A 14148-nucleotide genomic window follows, 5' to 3' on the forward strand; every position below is an offset into this window, starting at 1 on the left:
TTATTTCATTTTTATTATAGAAATCAACAGGATTTATTTCCTCTTTATTCTGAGTATTTTACAAATGTATGATCAAACAATTGTAAATCATTTTTAATTTGTCTTTTTTTTTTTTTTTTTGGTGGGAGTGAGGCTAGAACCTTTGGATGCCCTAAAACTCAGCTACATCTGAAAGCCATTTTTTCCCCCCAACTGAGAACCATTTTTATTTTCTGTTTTAAGGCACATCATCTTTCAGTACATTGCCCAAACTACTTTCAACTTGGAATCCTGGAGCCTTTGCCTTCCAAGTTGCTGGGATTACAGTTATGTGTCATATCATTTTATTTGAAGACATCTTAAAATTCAAATAATTCCTTTGTGTTTCATGATTGTTTTTTTTCCCCACCTCACTTTTTAAAATTAGTGCTTTATAGTTATTCATAGTGGTGGGATCTTTACATATTTGTATATGCCCACAATATAACAATGTGATTTGGCTAATGTCATTCCCTAGTATTCACCCTTTTCATTGCCTTCTCCCTCTCCTTTGTCCCTTTCTTTTATTTTACTGATCTCCCTTTGATTTTCATGAGATTCTGCCCCCTGCCTCCCCACCCCACTCCTTTCTTTTCCATTTTCCTTTCTAGCTTCCACATGAGAGAAAAATATGACCGCAAACCTTACAAGTTTGCCTTATTTCTATTAGCGTAATATCCACGGTTTATCCATTTTCTTGCAAATGTCATGATTTGATATTTATGACTGAATAAATCTTCAATGTGTGTATATACCACATCTTTTTTTATCCATTGATGGACACCTAGGGTTCCATAGTTTGGCTGTTGTGAATTGTGGTATAAACGTGAATATGTATTTACTGTAATATGATGACTTTGCTTCTTTAGGATAAAGAGTGGAGTTTATAGCTGGGTTATTTGAAGAACCTCAAAAGTGATTGCCATAGTACTCAAGCTGATTTATAATACCATGGTGACTCATTTCTTGTCACCATGAATACATGAAGCATAACATGTATTCCTTTTTTATACATACTTATTTTATTTAGATGTGCAGAGGATGGATCCCAGTGCCCAGTGGCTAGAATTGTGTTGTTCGTATAATTTGGTAATGTTTAATGACTTCCTGTGATTTGAGTTGCCTTACCTCCTTTTTCACCCCAGTACTGGGAATAATTTTAGGGTGCTTAACCACCAAGCCAGGTTCTCACCAAATTGTTTATGACCTTGATAAGTTGCTAAGGCTATCCTCAAACTTGTGATCCACTTGCCTTAACCTTCAGAATTGCTGGTATTACAGGCATCTGCCAGCTCAGTTCCCTCTCATAAAATACAGATATATATATATTTTTTTTAAGAGAGAGAGAGAATTTTTTAATATTTATTTTTTAATTTTCGGCAGACACAACATCTTTGTTTTGTATGTGGTGCTGAGGATAGAGTGTCATTTTAGAAAAGTTTTTAGTTCTCACTATATGGTGAATCTAATAATCTTATGAATTTTTGTTAAGTTCTTATGTAAGTAAAGAGAAAGTTCAATGTAGATAACCAAAGCAATCATTTAGTGATATAGTACCCTAATTTTAGTAACCGTAATGATGCTTTCTTTTCATATAGTTTTCATCTTTTTGTTGTTCGTCGTTGACTCAGATTCCTTACTTTCCCAATTTGTTCTTTACCTTGTTTAGGAATACAAAAATAACTACCAGCTTTAGTCATCACCTAGAGAAATGATTGTCTATGACCATTCTGATGATTTGAGTTCCCTTTTATGTGTTGCCTATACTCTAAAATAAAGCTTTCGTTTATAGTTCAGTGAAAATATAAACATGCTGAGTGTGGTTCCACATAACCTGTAATCCCAGAAGCTCAAAAATTGGGAGTCAGGAGGATTGTAAAGTCAAAGCCAGCCTTTGGTTAAGCACCCCTGTTGTAATCCTCAGTACTCAAGAAACAAAACAAGAAACAAAATAACCCCGGAAAATATAAGCATAATACTGTGGCCTTTTGAATTCAGCAGATTAGTTTGTATTTGTCTTTGTTGTATTTGTCTTTGTAACCTTTGAAGATCTTGTATAAGTCACTGAAGGATTTATTCAGTTTTCTGATTATCAAGTAAATAGTGTTCACTCACATCTAAGCAACAAAAAAAGGTAGGGTTGTGGATATAGCTCAGAGGGAGAGTTTATGCTTATGATTGTAAGGCTTTAGGTCCACCAAAGAAAAGTTATTGTACAGAAAAACATTGTAAATCAAAAAACAAGTTAGGGTTGTGTTCTCTTTTAAATAACTTTTTTGTATGTAGATGGAACAAGAGGCTGAGAGGCGTAGACAACCACAAATAAAGCAAGAGCCAGAATCAGAGGAAGAAGAAGAAGAAAAGCAAGAAAAAGAAGAAAAACGAGAAGAACCCATGGAAGAGGAAGAAGAACCAGAGCAAAAGCCTTGTCTCAAACCAACTCTGAGGCCCATCAGCTCGGCGCCATCTGTTTCCTCTGCTAGTGGAAATGCAACGCCCAACACTCCTGGGGATGAGTCACCCTGTGGTATTATTATTCCTCATGAAAACTCACCAGATCAACAACAACCTGAGGAACATAGGCCAAAAATAGGACTAAGTCTTAAACTGGGTATGTTAACATTTCTCCTCACCCATGAGTATATTTTGCTTTAAGGAAAAATAAATAATATGCTCCTTGGTAGGTAGATAGAAAAGTATTAAAAATGCCTTTCTAGCTCACGATTGTTTTCATAGTCCTACTAGTGCTCCTTATCTGCAGCTGCCTCGAGTTCTGAGAAGAAGTGAAAAGTTAAATTTTCTAGCACTTGTGAGTAGTGAGTTATTTTTTACAGTTGGCCTCTTTCTCTGAGATTTGTGAAAGTAATTTCTGCTGCTCTTGAGGGATGGTGGGTTGTCAGATGTTGACATTTGGCAGTGAAGTCATCTTGCTAACATAGTGTTTTTACTATAGGTGCTTCCAATAGTCCTGGTCAGCCTAATTCTGTGAAGAGAAAGAAACTACCTGTAGATAGTGTCTTTAACAAATTTGAGGATGAAGATAGTGATGATGTTCCCCGCAAAAGGAAACTTGTTCCCTTGGATTATGGTGAAGATGATAAAAATGCTGCCAAAGGCACTGTAAACACAGAAGAAAAGCGCAAACATATTAAGAGTCTAATTGAGAAAATTCCTACAGCCAAACCTGAGCTCTTTGCTTATCCTTTGGATTGGTCTATTGTGGATTCTGTGAGTAGCAAATTGTATGTCATCAAGTTATTGGGAATGGATTTAAATATGGCATGCTTATTTTATTATATTAATGACAACAGGTAGGGATGATCTTGACACTGAGTAAATGCCACAGTCAAGGAATTTCTAATGGGAAAACTCTTGGTAGTTGACATCTTCATTGATTATAAGAAATGATTATGTCTTGGTGTGTACGTGTCTTAGTTCAACTTGCAAAGGAAAATACTGTATTTTACTTTAGGGTTTAGTACATGTAGTAAAAGATATAATTCTTTTATTCATTAACCATGTTATGTTTTGTAGATATTGATGGAACGACGAATTAGACCATGGATTAATAAGAAAATCATAGAATACATAGGTGAAGAAGAAGCTACATTAGTTGATTTTGTTTGTTCTAAGGTTAGTCTTTTATTCTCTCCACTGTTAACATTTATTTGATCACTAGTTTAACATTTAAACTAGTAGACATTTTGTGAAATAAGAAAGTCTTACAGAATCCTTTATAGTATAGTTTCATTTAAGTGATCCATTGCTGCTTCTCTACCCTACTTTACATCTGTAAAACCACTTGCTTTCCATTAAGAGTAAAAGGAGGACAGAGCTGTTGACTGATGTCTAATCTGCTTTGTCTTGTTATTATCTGTTGACTGTTTATGAAGTTATTGGTAGGTTCTGTGTTAACATTTTGTTAGTCTTTAAAACCTCCTGAAAACTGTAGGAAATAGTAGGTCACTTAAGTATTCCCATTAAGAAACAGGTTAAAAGGGCTGGGGATGTGGCTCAAGCGGTAGCGCGCTAGCCTGGCATGCGTGCGGCCCGGGTTCGATCCTCAGCACCACATACCAACAAAGATGTTGTGTCCGCCGAGAACTAAAAAAAATAATAAATATTAAAAAATTAAAAAAAAAAAAAAAGAAACAGGTTAATGGAGAGGTTATCTCTTGGCCATGACAAGGGTTTCCTTTAAGGTAAAGAGATTAAAAAACTGATTAAAGTTGATTATGGTTAGAATGAAATAAATAATAGCATCTCGCCTCTAAAACCAATATTCTTCTCCCACCAAGGTGTATTATGTCCTTCCATTATCACCTCAAATAGTAGTAATACAAGATTTATTGGGAGTAGAAACATTATTTTCCTAGAAAGGTGTAATTAATTCTGTCATTCTCCACCAGGAGTGATTTTTTCCCTTTTTCTTCCTCCTCTCCCCTCCTCTTTTCTTTTCTAACCTTTATCTACAGGGGATGAAACCCAGGGCCTTAATAAGCATTAGGTGAATGCTATACCACTGAGCTTTACCTCCAATCCCAGGACTGCTTTTTTTAACATGTATGTATAGGAGAGTTAGGCTCCAAACTTGTGCAAAGTTTGAATTACAAATGATAGATATTACTGTGATTAAGATTTTAGAATGAAAATTTAATGGAAAGTTTGCTCAGACATAAGAAATTCCCATTACCCGTTTGAGGGTCCATTCCTTAAAACTTTTTGGCTATATTGCAATGTTTTGTTTTCAGTGTGCATTTTTTTTCCCCTTTTTTAAGGTTATGGCTCATAGTTCACCTCAGAGCATTTTAGATGATGTCGCCATGGTAAGTTAGTAATCCATTATTTTTATTAATATCTATATGAAGAAACTAGTTTGTGAATTTGAATCATTTTTTATCTATGCTGATTTTAGAAATTTTATTGTTAGGCCTGTATTAAAATTTGAATGTATGTTAAAATATTAAAGGAATTTACAATATAAAAATTAAATTCTGGATTTGTTTGTATATTCTGAGACCATTTATTTATTAAGAGCTTACTGATTAGTGTGCTAGAAACATTAAAAAGTACACCATCTGCTCTTAATTATCTGGTTGCATTTATTTAATATTTAATATTGTGATTTAATGAGAAAAGTAGGAAAAGAGAGTTGATGGGAAAGGTGAGGGAGTAACAATGAGATCTATGTCTAAGTTAGAGAATAAAATAATAACCTGAGTAGAACTGTGAATCAAGAACTGGTGGTTCCAATGAAGTTCTGGGAAATATGTTGGAATAAAACAACTGGAGAGAGAGGTTATGATCACAGAGTGGAATGTTTAAGAATATAAGTGGTAAATCAGTCCAGATGGTAGCAAGCTGTGAAGTATAGATGGAGGAAATTTCTATGTGTTGGGAAAGGATTAGAAAACAATGTTGGGAGTCAACTGCCAGAATACTTATTTTAATGTGGGGCGAAGAATAGGCTGGCTAGGTAAACTCCTGTTGGAGCAAAGAAGCTAATGTAATGAGATCTCATGCATTGTCCATGGAGGTGTGTTTTTTTTTTAATATGTTGTTTATTGATTTTTATCTGGTACTGAGGATTAAACCCAGTGCCTCACTTGTATGAGACAAGAAGTCTGCCATTGAGCCACAACCCCAGCCCCATGGATGTGTTTTTAATAAGAATAGAAACAGTAAAGAACAGCAGCCTCTCCTGTGGATACTAAAACATGACATGATCCTGAGAAGATTACTGAAATGTCAGAGGCTCAAGGGGCCAGTTAAGGGTTTCCATTAAGGTAAAGAGATGAAAAAAACTGGTTAAAGAAGTTGATTATGGCTAGAATGAAATGGAATAGGTGTCCAAAGGGGTGAGTGAGAAGGCAGCAATGCCATAAGTCAGAGAGAAAGAAGAAAAGTCAAACATGAAGAATGACTAAGAGAGTGAGCATTTTCACCTTTAAGTCAATATGTAAGTGAGAGGTACAGTGGATATGTCAGGAAGAGGCACAGTGGGCTTCCTCACCAGGAGGAAGTAATTTGTGATAGAGATGTTTTGTGTCCAAGTACAGTTTGCGTCTAAAGCCAGGTAACATTTGTTTTCTACCCCCACCCCAAAGCCTGATGATTTTGTTTAGAATCCCTTTTCACACTTCTGTGAAAAGTTTGTTGTCTTCTCAATGCTTAACCTCAGAGGAAAGGAGAAATGTGTATAGGCCTCCTAGTTAAGGTTGAATTCTGATCTTTTTCTGTGCTTCTAATCTCTTTTAAATGTTATACTTTTGGTAGAGTTAGGGTATCTAGTTAGGCCTGGCTGAAGAAAGTTTTTCAAAGTGGATGTTCTTGTTTTGGGTGTCGGCAGAGTTGTATTCACAGTGAAGATATTTTCATTTTTCAAGCACTCTTGCTTTTCAGTATTTCTGGCTCACTGTTGATCACAGTGGTAGGAAGCCAGCATTACTCAAGTGTTGTCAAATAGTTCTTTTAAATAAAGCTCATGGGCTCTCTGAGTATTTCTTGAATGAGATGTAAATGTTAGTTCAAGTAGTACCTTGACTTTATCAAATTATACCTTTCGTTATTTTACATAAATTAACGAACTTTGGTTTTACTTTGTGCCTGTATATTATTTATGAAGTATGATTAACATGAACTGTTGCATACAGGTTCTCAGGCTAGGAGCAAATGTGAATATAAGACTGATTAAAAGTCATTTAGTTGTGATCTTTGAGAAGTGGAAAAAAATCAGTCATAAAAATAAAAATTTCTGTCTTCATATAAATACTCAACTAAGCACTAATTATGACTAAGTACTCTTCAGAGCACTTTGCATATGAACTCTTATTTCCTAAAGTAGAACCTAAGGTTCTTAACATAGATAAGTCTTCCATTTTACAATGAAGGGAACTGAACCTGGTCTGGGCTCAGAGCAGGCTTTGTGGTGGGAACACGAGTCATTGAAGTCCTAAGTTGACAGGAAAAAAATTGGTCTATTCATTTGCCAGTGGAAAAGACTTGTTATTCAATAGTCTTGTATCCCCTGGTGGTGATGATGGTGTTCTCTTAATGTGTTTACTGCATTCCAGAGACTATTAAATTCTCTATATGTTCTCATTTACTATTTCATTCAGCATCAGCTAATAAGCATTTAATAATGTTAAACACTGTCAGGTTGTTTAGGGGAATAAATGAGAAACAGTTGTATATTTAGTTCTTCCTAAGTCATCCTCACAAACATTTTGATTTCCTGAGTATGTAGTTCTGCCAGACATGTTTAAATGTATCTGTAAAGTTGAAAATAAAAGAATAAAAATTGGATGAAAGAACATTGTGGTACTAAGTGCTTAGCAAGCCAGTGAATTTTTTAGTGTAGTTCTCACACTATAGAACTTTCCTTTAAGTCATTTTATTGAAAATAAATGCTCTAGCTGGAGCAATCAGACAAAACGGATATGCATATGAAAAAAAGAACTCTAAACTATCGCTGTTTGCCTATGATATGATTCTATATTTAGAAGTTCCAAAAATTTCCAACAGAAAACTTCTAGAACTAATAAATGAATTCATCAGAGTGGCAGGATATAAAATCAATACCCATAAATCATATGCATTTTTATATATAAGCGAAGAATCCATTGAAAGAGAAATTATGAGAACTACCCCATTTAAAATGGTCTCAAGGGGCTGAGGTTAAGGCTCAGTGTTAGAGTGCTCACCCTGCACATGTAAGGCCCTGGGTTCGATCCTCAGCACCACATAAAAATAAATAAATATAAAGTTATTGTGTTCAATACAACTACAAAAATAAAATAGACTAAAAAAATACTTGGGAATCAGTTTAACAGAAGAGATGAAAGACTTCTAAAATGAAAATACAGAACACTGGGCTGGGGATGTGGCTCAATTGGTAGCGCGCTCTCCTGGCATGCATGCAGCCCGGGTTCGATCCTCAGCACCACATACAAAGATGTCGTGTCCGCGGAAAACTAAAAAATAATAAATATTAAAAATTCTCTCTCTTTAAAAAAAAATAAAAAGAAAATACAGAACACTAAAGAACGAAATTAAAGAAGACCATAGAAGATAGAAAGATCTCTCATGCTCTCATGCTAGCGCTTGAGCCACATCCCCAGTCCCCAAAATGACATTCTTTATAGAACTAGAAAAAGCAATCATGAAATTCATTTGGAGTAATAAGAGATCCAAAATAGCCAAAGCAGGAGGCATCACAGTTCTAGAACTTAAAGTATACGACCAAACTACAGTAACAGAAATAGCATGGTATTGGCACCAAAATAGAAGTGTAGACCAATGGTACAGAATACAGTTATCCTCATACTAGACAAAGGCGCCAAAAACATACATTGGAGAAAGGATAGCCTCTTCAACAAAGAAGTGCTGGGAAAACTGGAAATCCATATGTAGCAAAATGAAATTAAACCTGTATTTCTCACCAACTACAAAACTCAAAGTGGATCAAGGACCTAGGACCTGCATCTAATAGATGAAAAAGTAGGCCCAAATCTTCATGTTGTATTAGGCCCTGACTTCCTTAACAACATTTCTAAAGCATAAGAAATAAAATCAAGAATCAATAAATGGGATGAATTCAAACTAAAAAGCTTTATCTCAGCAAAAGAAACAATCATTGAGGCGAAGAGATTTTATCACACACACATCAGAGTGCAATCAGGATAGATAAAGAACTCAAAAAACTTAAACCAACATCCATCCTAATCAATAAATGGACAGACACTTCTCAGAAGATACACAGACGGTTAACAAATACATGAAAAAAATGTTCAACATCTAAAATTAGAGAAATGCAAATAAGAACTGCTTCATCTCACTCCAGTCAGAATGGCAGTTATCAAGAAGTGTTATAAGTATTGGGAGGATTTGGGGAAAAAAGGTACACTCATACATTCCAGGTGGGACTGCAAATAGGTGCAATCACATTGGAAAGCAGTGTGGAGATTCCTCAGGAAATATGGAATGGAACCACCATTTGACCCAGCTATTCCATTCCTCAGTTTATTTCCAAAGTACTTGAAATCAGCATACTATAGTGATGCAGCCAAACAAATGTTTATAGCAGCTCAGTTCACAATAGCTAAACTGGAACCAACTAAATGCCCATCAATTGAAGAATGGATAAAGAAAGTGTGGTATATATACACAATGGAATATTATTCAGCATTAAAATTATGGCATTTGCAGTTAAATGGATGGAGTTGGAGAATATTATGCTAAGCCTAGTAAGCCAATCCCAAGAAATTAAACGCCTAATGTTTTCTCTGATTAGTGTGTGATGATCCATGATGGAGTGCTGTGCATAGGAGAAAGGAGAAACTTTAGATTGGCAAAGGAGAGAGTGGGGAGGGAATATGGGGGTAGAAAAGATGGTGGAATGAGATGGGCATTATTACTATGTATGATTGCACGAATGGTGCGTCTTTACTTCATGTACAGCCAGAGAATTGAAATGTCACACTCAGTTTGTGTGTGATGAATTTAAATGCATTCTGCTGTCATATACAACTAAAAAAAATAAAAAGAAAAGACATGCTTTTCAGTGGATAAAGTTCTAAGTCACTATTGTTGGGAGATGGTGATGATAACTTATCTTCCATGTGTTACTTAGTGTTCTTTTTTTCTCTTGCAGGTACTTGATGAAGAAGCAGAAGTTTTTATAGTCAAAATGTGGAGATTATTGATATATGAAACAGAAGCCAAGAAAATTGGTCTTGTGAAGTAAAACTCTTTTTACATTTAGAGTTCCAGTTCAGATTTCTTCTTCCTCACCCTTCAAAGGACTTTGAATTTTTTTTTTGTCTTCAAAGGCATTTGTGAGATCTGTAATTTTTTTTTTAATGTAGAAAATGTGAATTTTTTTTTTTTTGGTCCTCTAATTTGTTAATGCCCTGTGTACTCCCTTGGTTGTAAAGTCATCTGAATCCTTGGTTCTCTTTATACTCACCAGGTACAAATTACTGGTATGTTTTATAAGCTGCAGCTACTGTACACAGCCTATCTGATATAATCTTGTTCTGCTGATTTGTTCCTTGTAAATATTAAAATGACTCCCCAATTCTTTTGCAGAATTCCACTTAATATTGAACCGTACTGTATAGGAACCAATGTGGATGATTTTAATTGAAAGTGTATCAGTCATATCTATTACCACCTCCACTCTCCTTTGATGAGAAATGGCAAGCCCTCGTGAAGGCGTGAAATTTAAAATTAGTATGCAAAAATTAGCAGACAATCCATTCTTACTGTATCTCCGTATGAGTGTGTTTGTGTGAATGTATGTATAAAAGTCTTTTCCCTAATTGCTTTGGTGGGGGTCCCTTAAATGTTTCCTAATTGAACAGTAGAATCAAAAAGGAAAGTGATATTGTGCCAATCCAAATGTCTGATATAATAAGGTTAGAGGTTCCCAGAGCATGGTATTCTCCTGTGGTGAAAAGTAGTCTGCTGTTAGGATTGGGTTTTCCTGTGTATAGCTGACTGCTTCAGATTCTTTTGTAAAGGAGTATGGATTCCTCCTCATCCCCAATTTCATTGCTCAGAAATGATGCAAATTCTAAAATTTTGGGAGAGTTTTATTTAGCCCATTTTATCCCATTGTCTGATATGTGGAATACATATAAAACTTAATTGAGCAACACTTGTGATAACTTTGAAATAATACTTGAACATATTTTTGCAGAATTGAAAATTTGGAATTTAATGGGTTTAGTATATTTGTGTAATAACCGGTCCTTGATCTTGGTGTACTCCTTTGTTTAAGGGGAAAAGAAATCTTCATTCCAAAAGCATTAGTGGAGAAGAAGGGGGGGGGGGGGAGAAACCTTAAAAACAAAGGGACTGAGGATGTAGCTCAGTGGTAGTCATACTTTTCATGGTAGAGCTCTAGGTTCAATCCCTTGCACCAAGAAATATAAAGTCAAAACAAAAGATAAAATTAGATTAAGTTTACAAGCTAGAAGAATTTGCCAAACCAGGAATATAGCTTTGTAATTTATAAGGATAAATGATTCAAGGCATTGACCCATCTCTTCTCATCCAAGTTTAAATATAACTGGTGATATGTTTAGAGACATACTAGGGGCTTTTTTAATGGTATATGAGACTACTACCTGGGAGCAAAATATACCTGAAAATCTAACAATTTTTAAACAGTGCTTTCTTAATTCAAATTAGGTGCAGCTTTTCCCATGTCTATTTATTTAAAAGAAAAAGATTGGCCTGTTAGAAAAGCCTAACTGAGCTTAAGTTACTAGATTTTTTTTACATTTTTTGAGGACATTTGGAAACACTGTTCTGAAACATTGAGCCATGATATGGTTCCATTATGTAAATATTTGAAACATTAAAAATGTATATATTTGATCTTGGGGATTCATTCTTTCAGAGTTTTGTAAACAATGGCATCATGTTGTAATCATGTAGTACATGCTAGAAAATGTGGGCTGAATTTTTTAATGGGCTTGGTTTTTATGACTTGGTGTTAGATCAAAGAGGCCTTTTACCTTATTTTGGATGAATCTACAATATATGGAAATATGTCTTTGTGTTGATAAAATATTTTAAATTTTGGTTTCTTAAGGGAAAATTTCAGAAAGATGCTCCTGTAATTGTACAAATTTATTAACCTTCTCTCAGATTCATCCTGGCTATCAGCCTAAGATCTAGGCCACAGCAGTTTATTTTGCTCCTGTATCTTACCATATTGCATAGTTATTGCTTCTAAGATATTACATTAGGTGGCTTTTATTTAATATATATTCACATTTTTTAGATCAGAGCAGGAGTGGCCATAGTAAGTAGCAGGGATTCAAAGACTTAAAAGTCATGGTCTAATGCTAGCTCAAATCAAGTTTTGTCACTAAGCTTCATCATAAACCTTTTAGGTTTTCAGAGTTTCTTCAGAATTACATATAAATAATTGGACATCTATAAAGTGGCATATTCTAGTGTCTTGCAGAAATGTTTCTCTGAAATTCTTTGAATTTTGTCTTTACCATGAGCCTATAAATTAATTTCACTTAGGAAACCTTATATTAATTCATATTGCCCATTCAAATTATTATAAAACTACACTAAAAAGTCCTAAGAACCATTGCTGATTTGGCATTTAGAAAACTAAAATGCTGTTTCCTCATTTGACTCTAAAAATAATTTAGGTATATATACAGCTATTTACAAAGGAAGAAAGGTAAGTAAAAAAAATTTGAGGTAGTTTAACTTCAGTGTGTGCTTAAATCACTTGGTGGACCTTGTTCTAGTTCAGAACTTTGTTTAGTAGGGCTGGGTAGTCCTGACATTTTGCAGCTCCCGTTTGATGGCAGTGACAACTGATCTAAGGACTGTATTTTGATGAGCACTTTAAGGTAACTACTCAGTATTATTTTTAGTCTAACAGACTACACAAATGCATCTTAGTTTTTCTTTTTAAGTAGATTTTAAAGAAAAAACATTTTGAAAGCAGATATATGAAAAATTTTCTATTCAGGAATATAATCTTCCAAGGTCATGACTGAGAACTACCCTAATATTCTAGGTTTTCTCCCAGCCAGCCTTTGATCATGTTCTCCTTTGAAAGTTTTTGTTTTTTATCATTGTCATTTGTATAAACTATATAATAGTATGAATTCATAATTATTTTTCAGGGTGCTGTTTCAAGTCACCAATCAGGCATGAATACTAGCTCTGGTGGACATATTGAAAAAACATTGGCTTGAGCTGAATTGAACTGGCACTCTTTTTTTCCCCTCCATTCATATGAAATAGAAAAAAAATTTTATGATACAAATAAATGTAATCAGGTATTATGCAATGTTTATATGGTCTTTTTACCCAACACCTGGTAATAAGTTCTATGCATGTCCTCAATTAATACCCCAAAACTGATGAAAGCTCTTCTGTCAAAAGTGTTATAGATTTTTCTGGGTCATGTTTGAACAGTATGAGATTGATGAATAATTTTGGTTAGGAAAAAAATGATGAAATTGATTTGTGAATGGTGCTGGAGATAAAAATAGTATGAGAAAGAATCCAGATGGGCAAATAAACAGTATAGGTATCAAAAAGAATAAAAGGAAATATGTATTAAACCCAGGAGCTATTACTACTATTACATTCATACTGTAGACCAAAATGATAAACTGGTAGGTTTTTTTGGGAAATGTGATTATTGTGAATTATTGAAATATTTATGTTCATCATTTTGCATTTCAGTGCTTACCTGTTCCATCTTTGATATATGTCTTTCCATTTCATTTATTATTTAAGTTATGAAGGTCAAACTAGGAGTAGCAATATAGAATGCCCAGTAAAAATAATTTCTAAAGCAAAAATGAATAAAAAATTCTTTCTAAGCAATGTTTTTGGAATTATATGACATGGCAGAGTTTGTGTACTCTGCTATATCACTGACCAGTTGGATTGATTGAGTTTTTTAGATTGTTGGGCACTGAAAGGGAGCTAATGCCTCTATTTTTGGTATATGTTTATTTAGTCACTGAAGCTCATGGTATTGAGATCAGAGCTGTTCTTGTTATAGATAACCTTACTATGAATTAACCCATTAAAATGTATCCTGAAGTTACATATTTTTATATAGTTTTGCATTCAGTGATGACATTTTTTGTATACTTTTGTGCCATTCATGCTATCAGCTTAAGTAGATGTGATACATAAGACAAGTTCCTCTATTACTTATCTAGTTTGGACAAAAATTAAGTACACAGGAAGTTATGGAACAGCAGAATGTATACATACAAAATACTGTATGAATTATTGAAGTTGCCAGTTTCATGTCTGAGGGGGGGAGCCAATAGAAATGTTCTTAGCCCCTGTACAAATGGTCATCTAGCCTGTATATGGGATTCTAATTGATTGTCTCAATTTGCATTATTAAATAGTAACCACTAATGGCAAACGGTTTCATAATGAAATTTATCAATCACCCAAGCCATATCTTGGGTGTTCTAGAATCACATGTTTTCAGATATTTACATGGGACAATGCCAGTCTAAATGGTAATATGGACTTGGTAATGTGCTTGCTAATTGGGGGGGAAAATCCCAGCATAGAATTGAAAGCATTTTTAGCAAAATTTTTTTGAAACAAAGT

The 14148-nt window shown here is 34.5% G+C and overlaps 1 protein-coding gene across 4 annotated transcripts in view; it reads left to right on the plus strand.

Annotated features, from left to right (window-relative positions):
- RBM25 (RNA binding motif protein 25) overlaps positions 1-11403 on the plus strand; it is a 59124-nt gene extending 47721 nt beyond the window's left edge. For all 4 annotated transcript variants that reach the window (XM_081289335.1, XM_081289336.1, XM_081289338.1 and 1 more), the window contains 5 exons: positions 2305-2629; positions 2972-3246; positions 3553-3651; positions 4797-4844; positions 9671-11403. In XM_081289335.1, coding sequence (XP_081145461.1) covers positions 2305-2629; positions 2972-3246; positions 3553-3651; positions 4797-4844; positions 9671-9763 — 840 coding nt within the window. In that variant the 3' untranslated portion in view covers positions 9764-11403. The remainder of the gene's footprint in view (positions 1-2304; positions 2630-2971; positions 3247-3552; positions 3652-4796; positions 4845-9670) is intronic.
- The last annotated feature ends 2745 nt before the right edge of the window (positions 11404-14148 follow it).

This window comes from Spermophilus citellus (genome assembly GCF_964194105.1).
Source record: "Spermophilus citellus genome assembly, chromosome: 4".
NCBI classification, from domain to species: domain Eukaryota; kingdom Metazoa; phylum Chordata; class Mammalia; order Rodentia; family Sciuridae; genus Spermophilus; species Spermophilus citellus.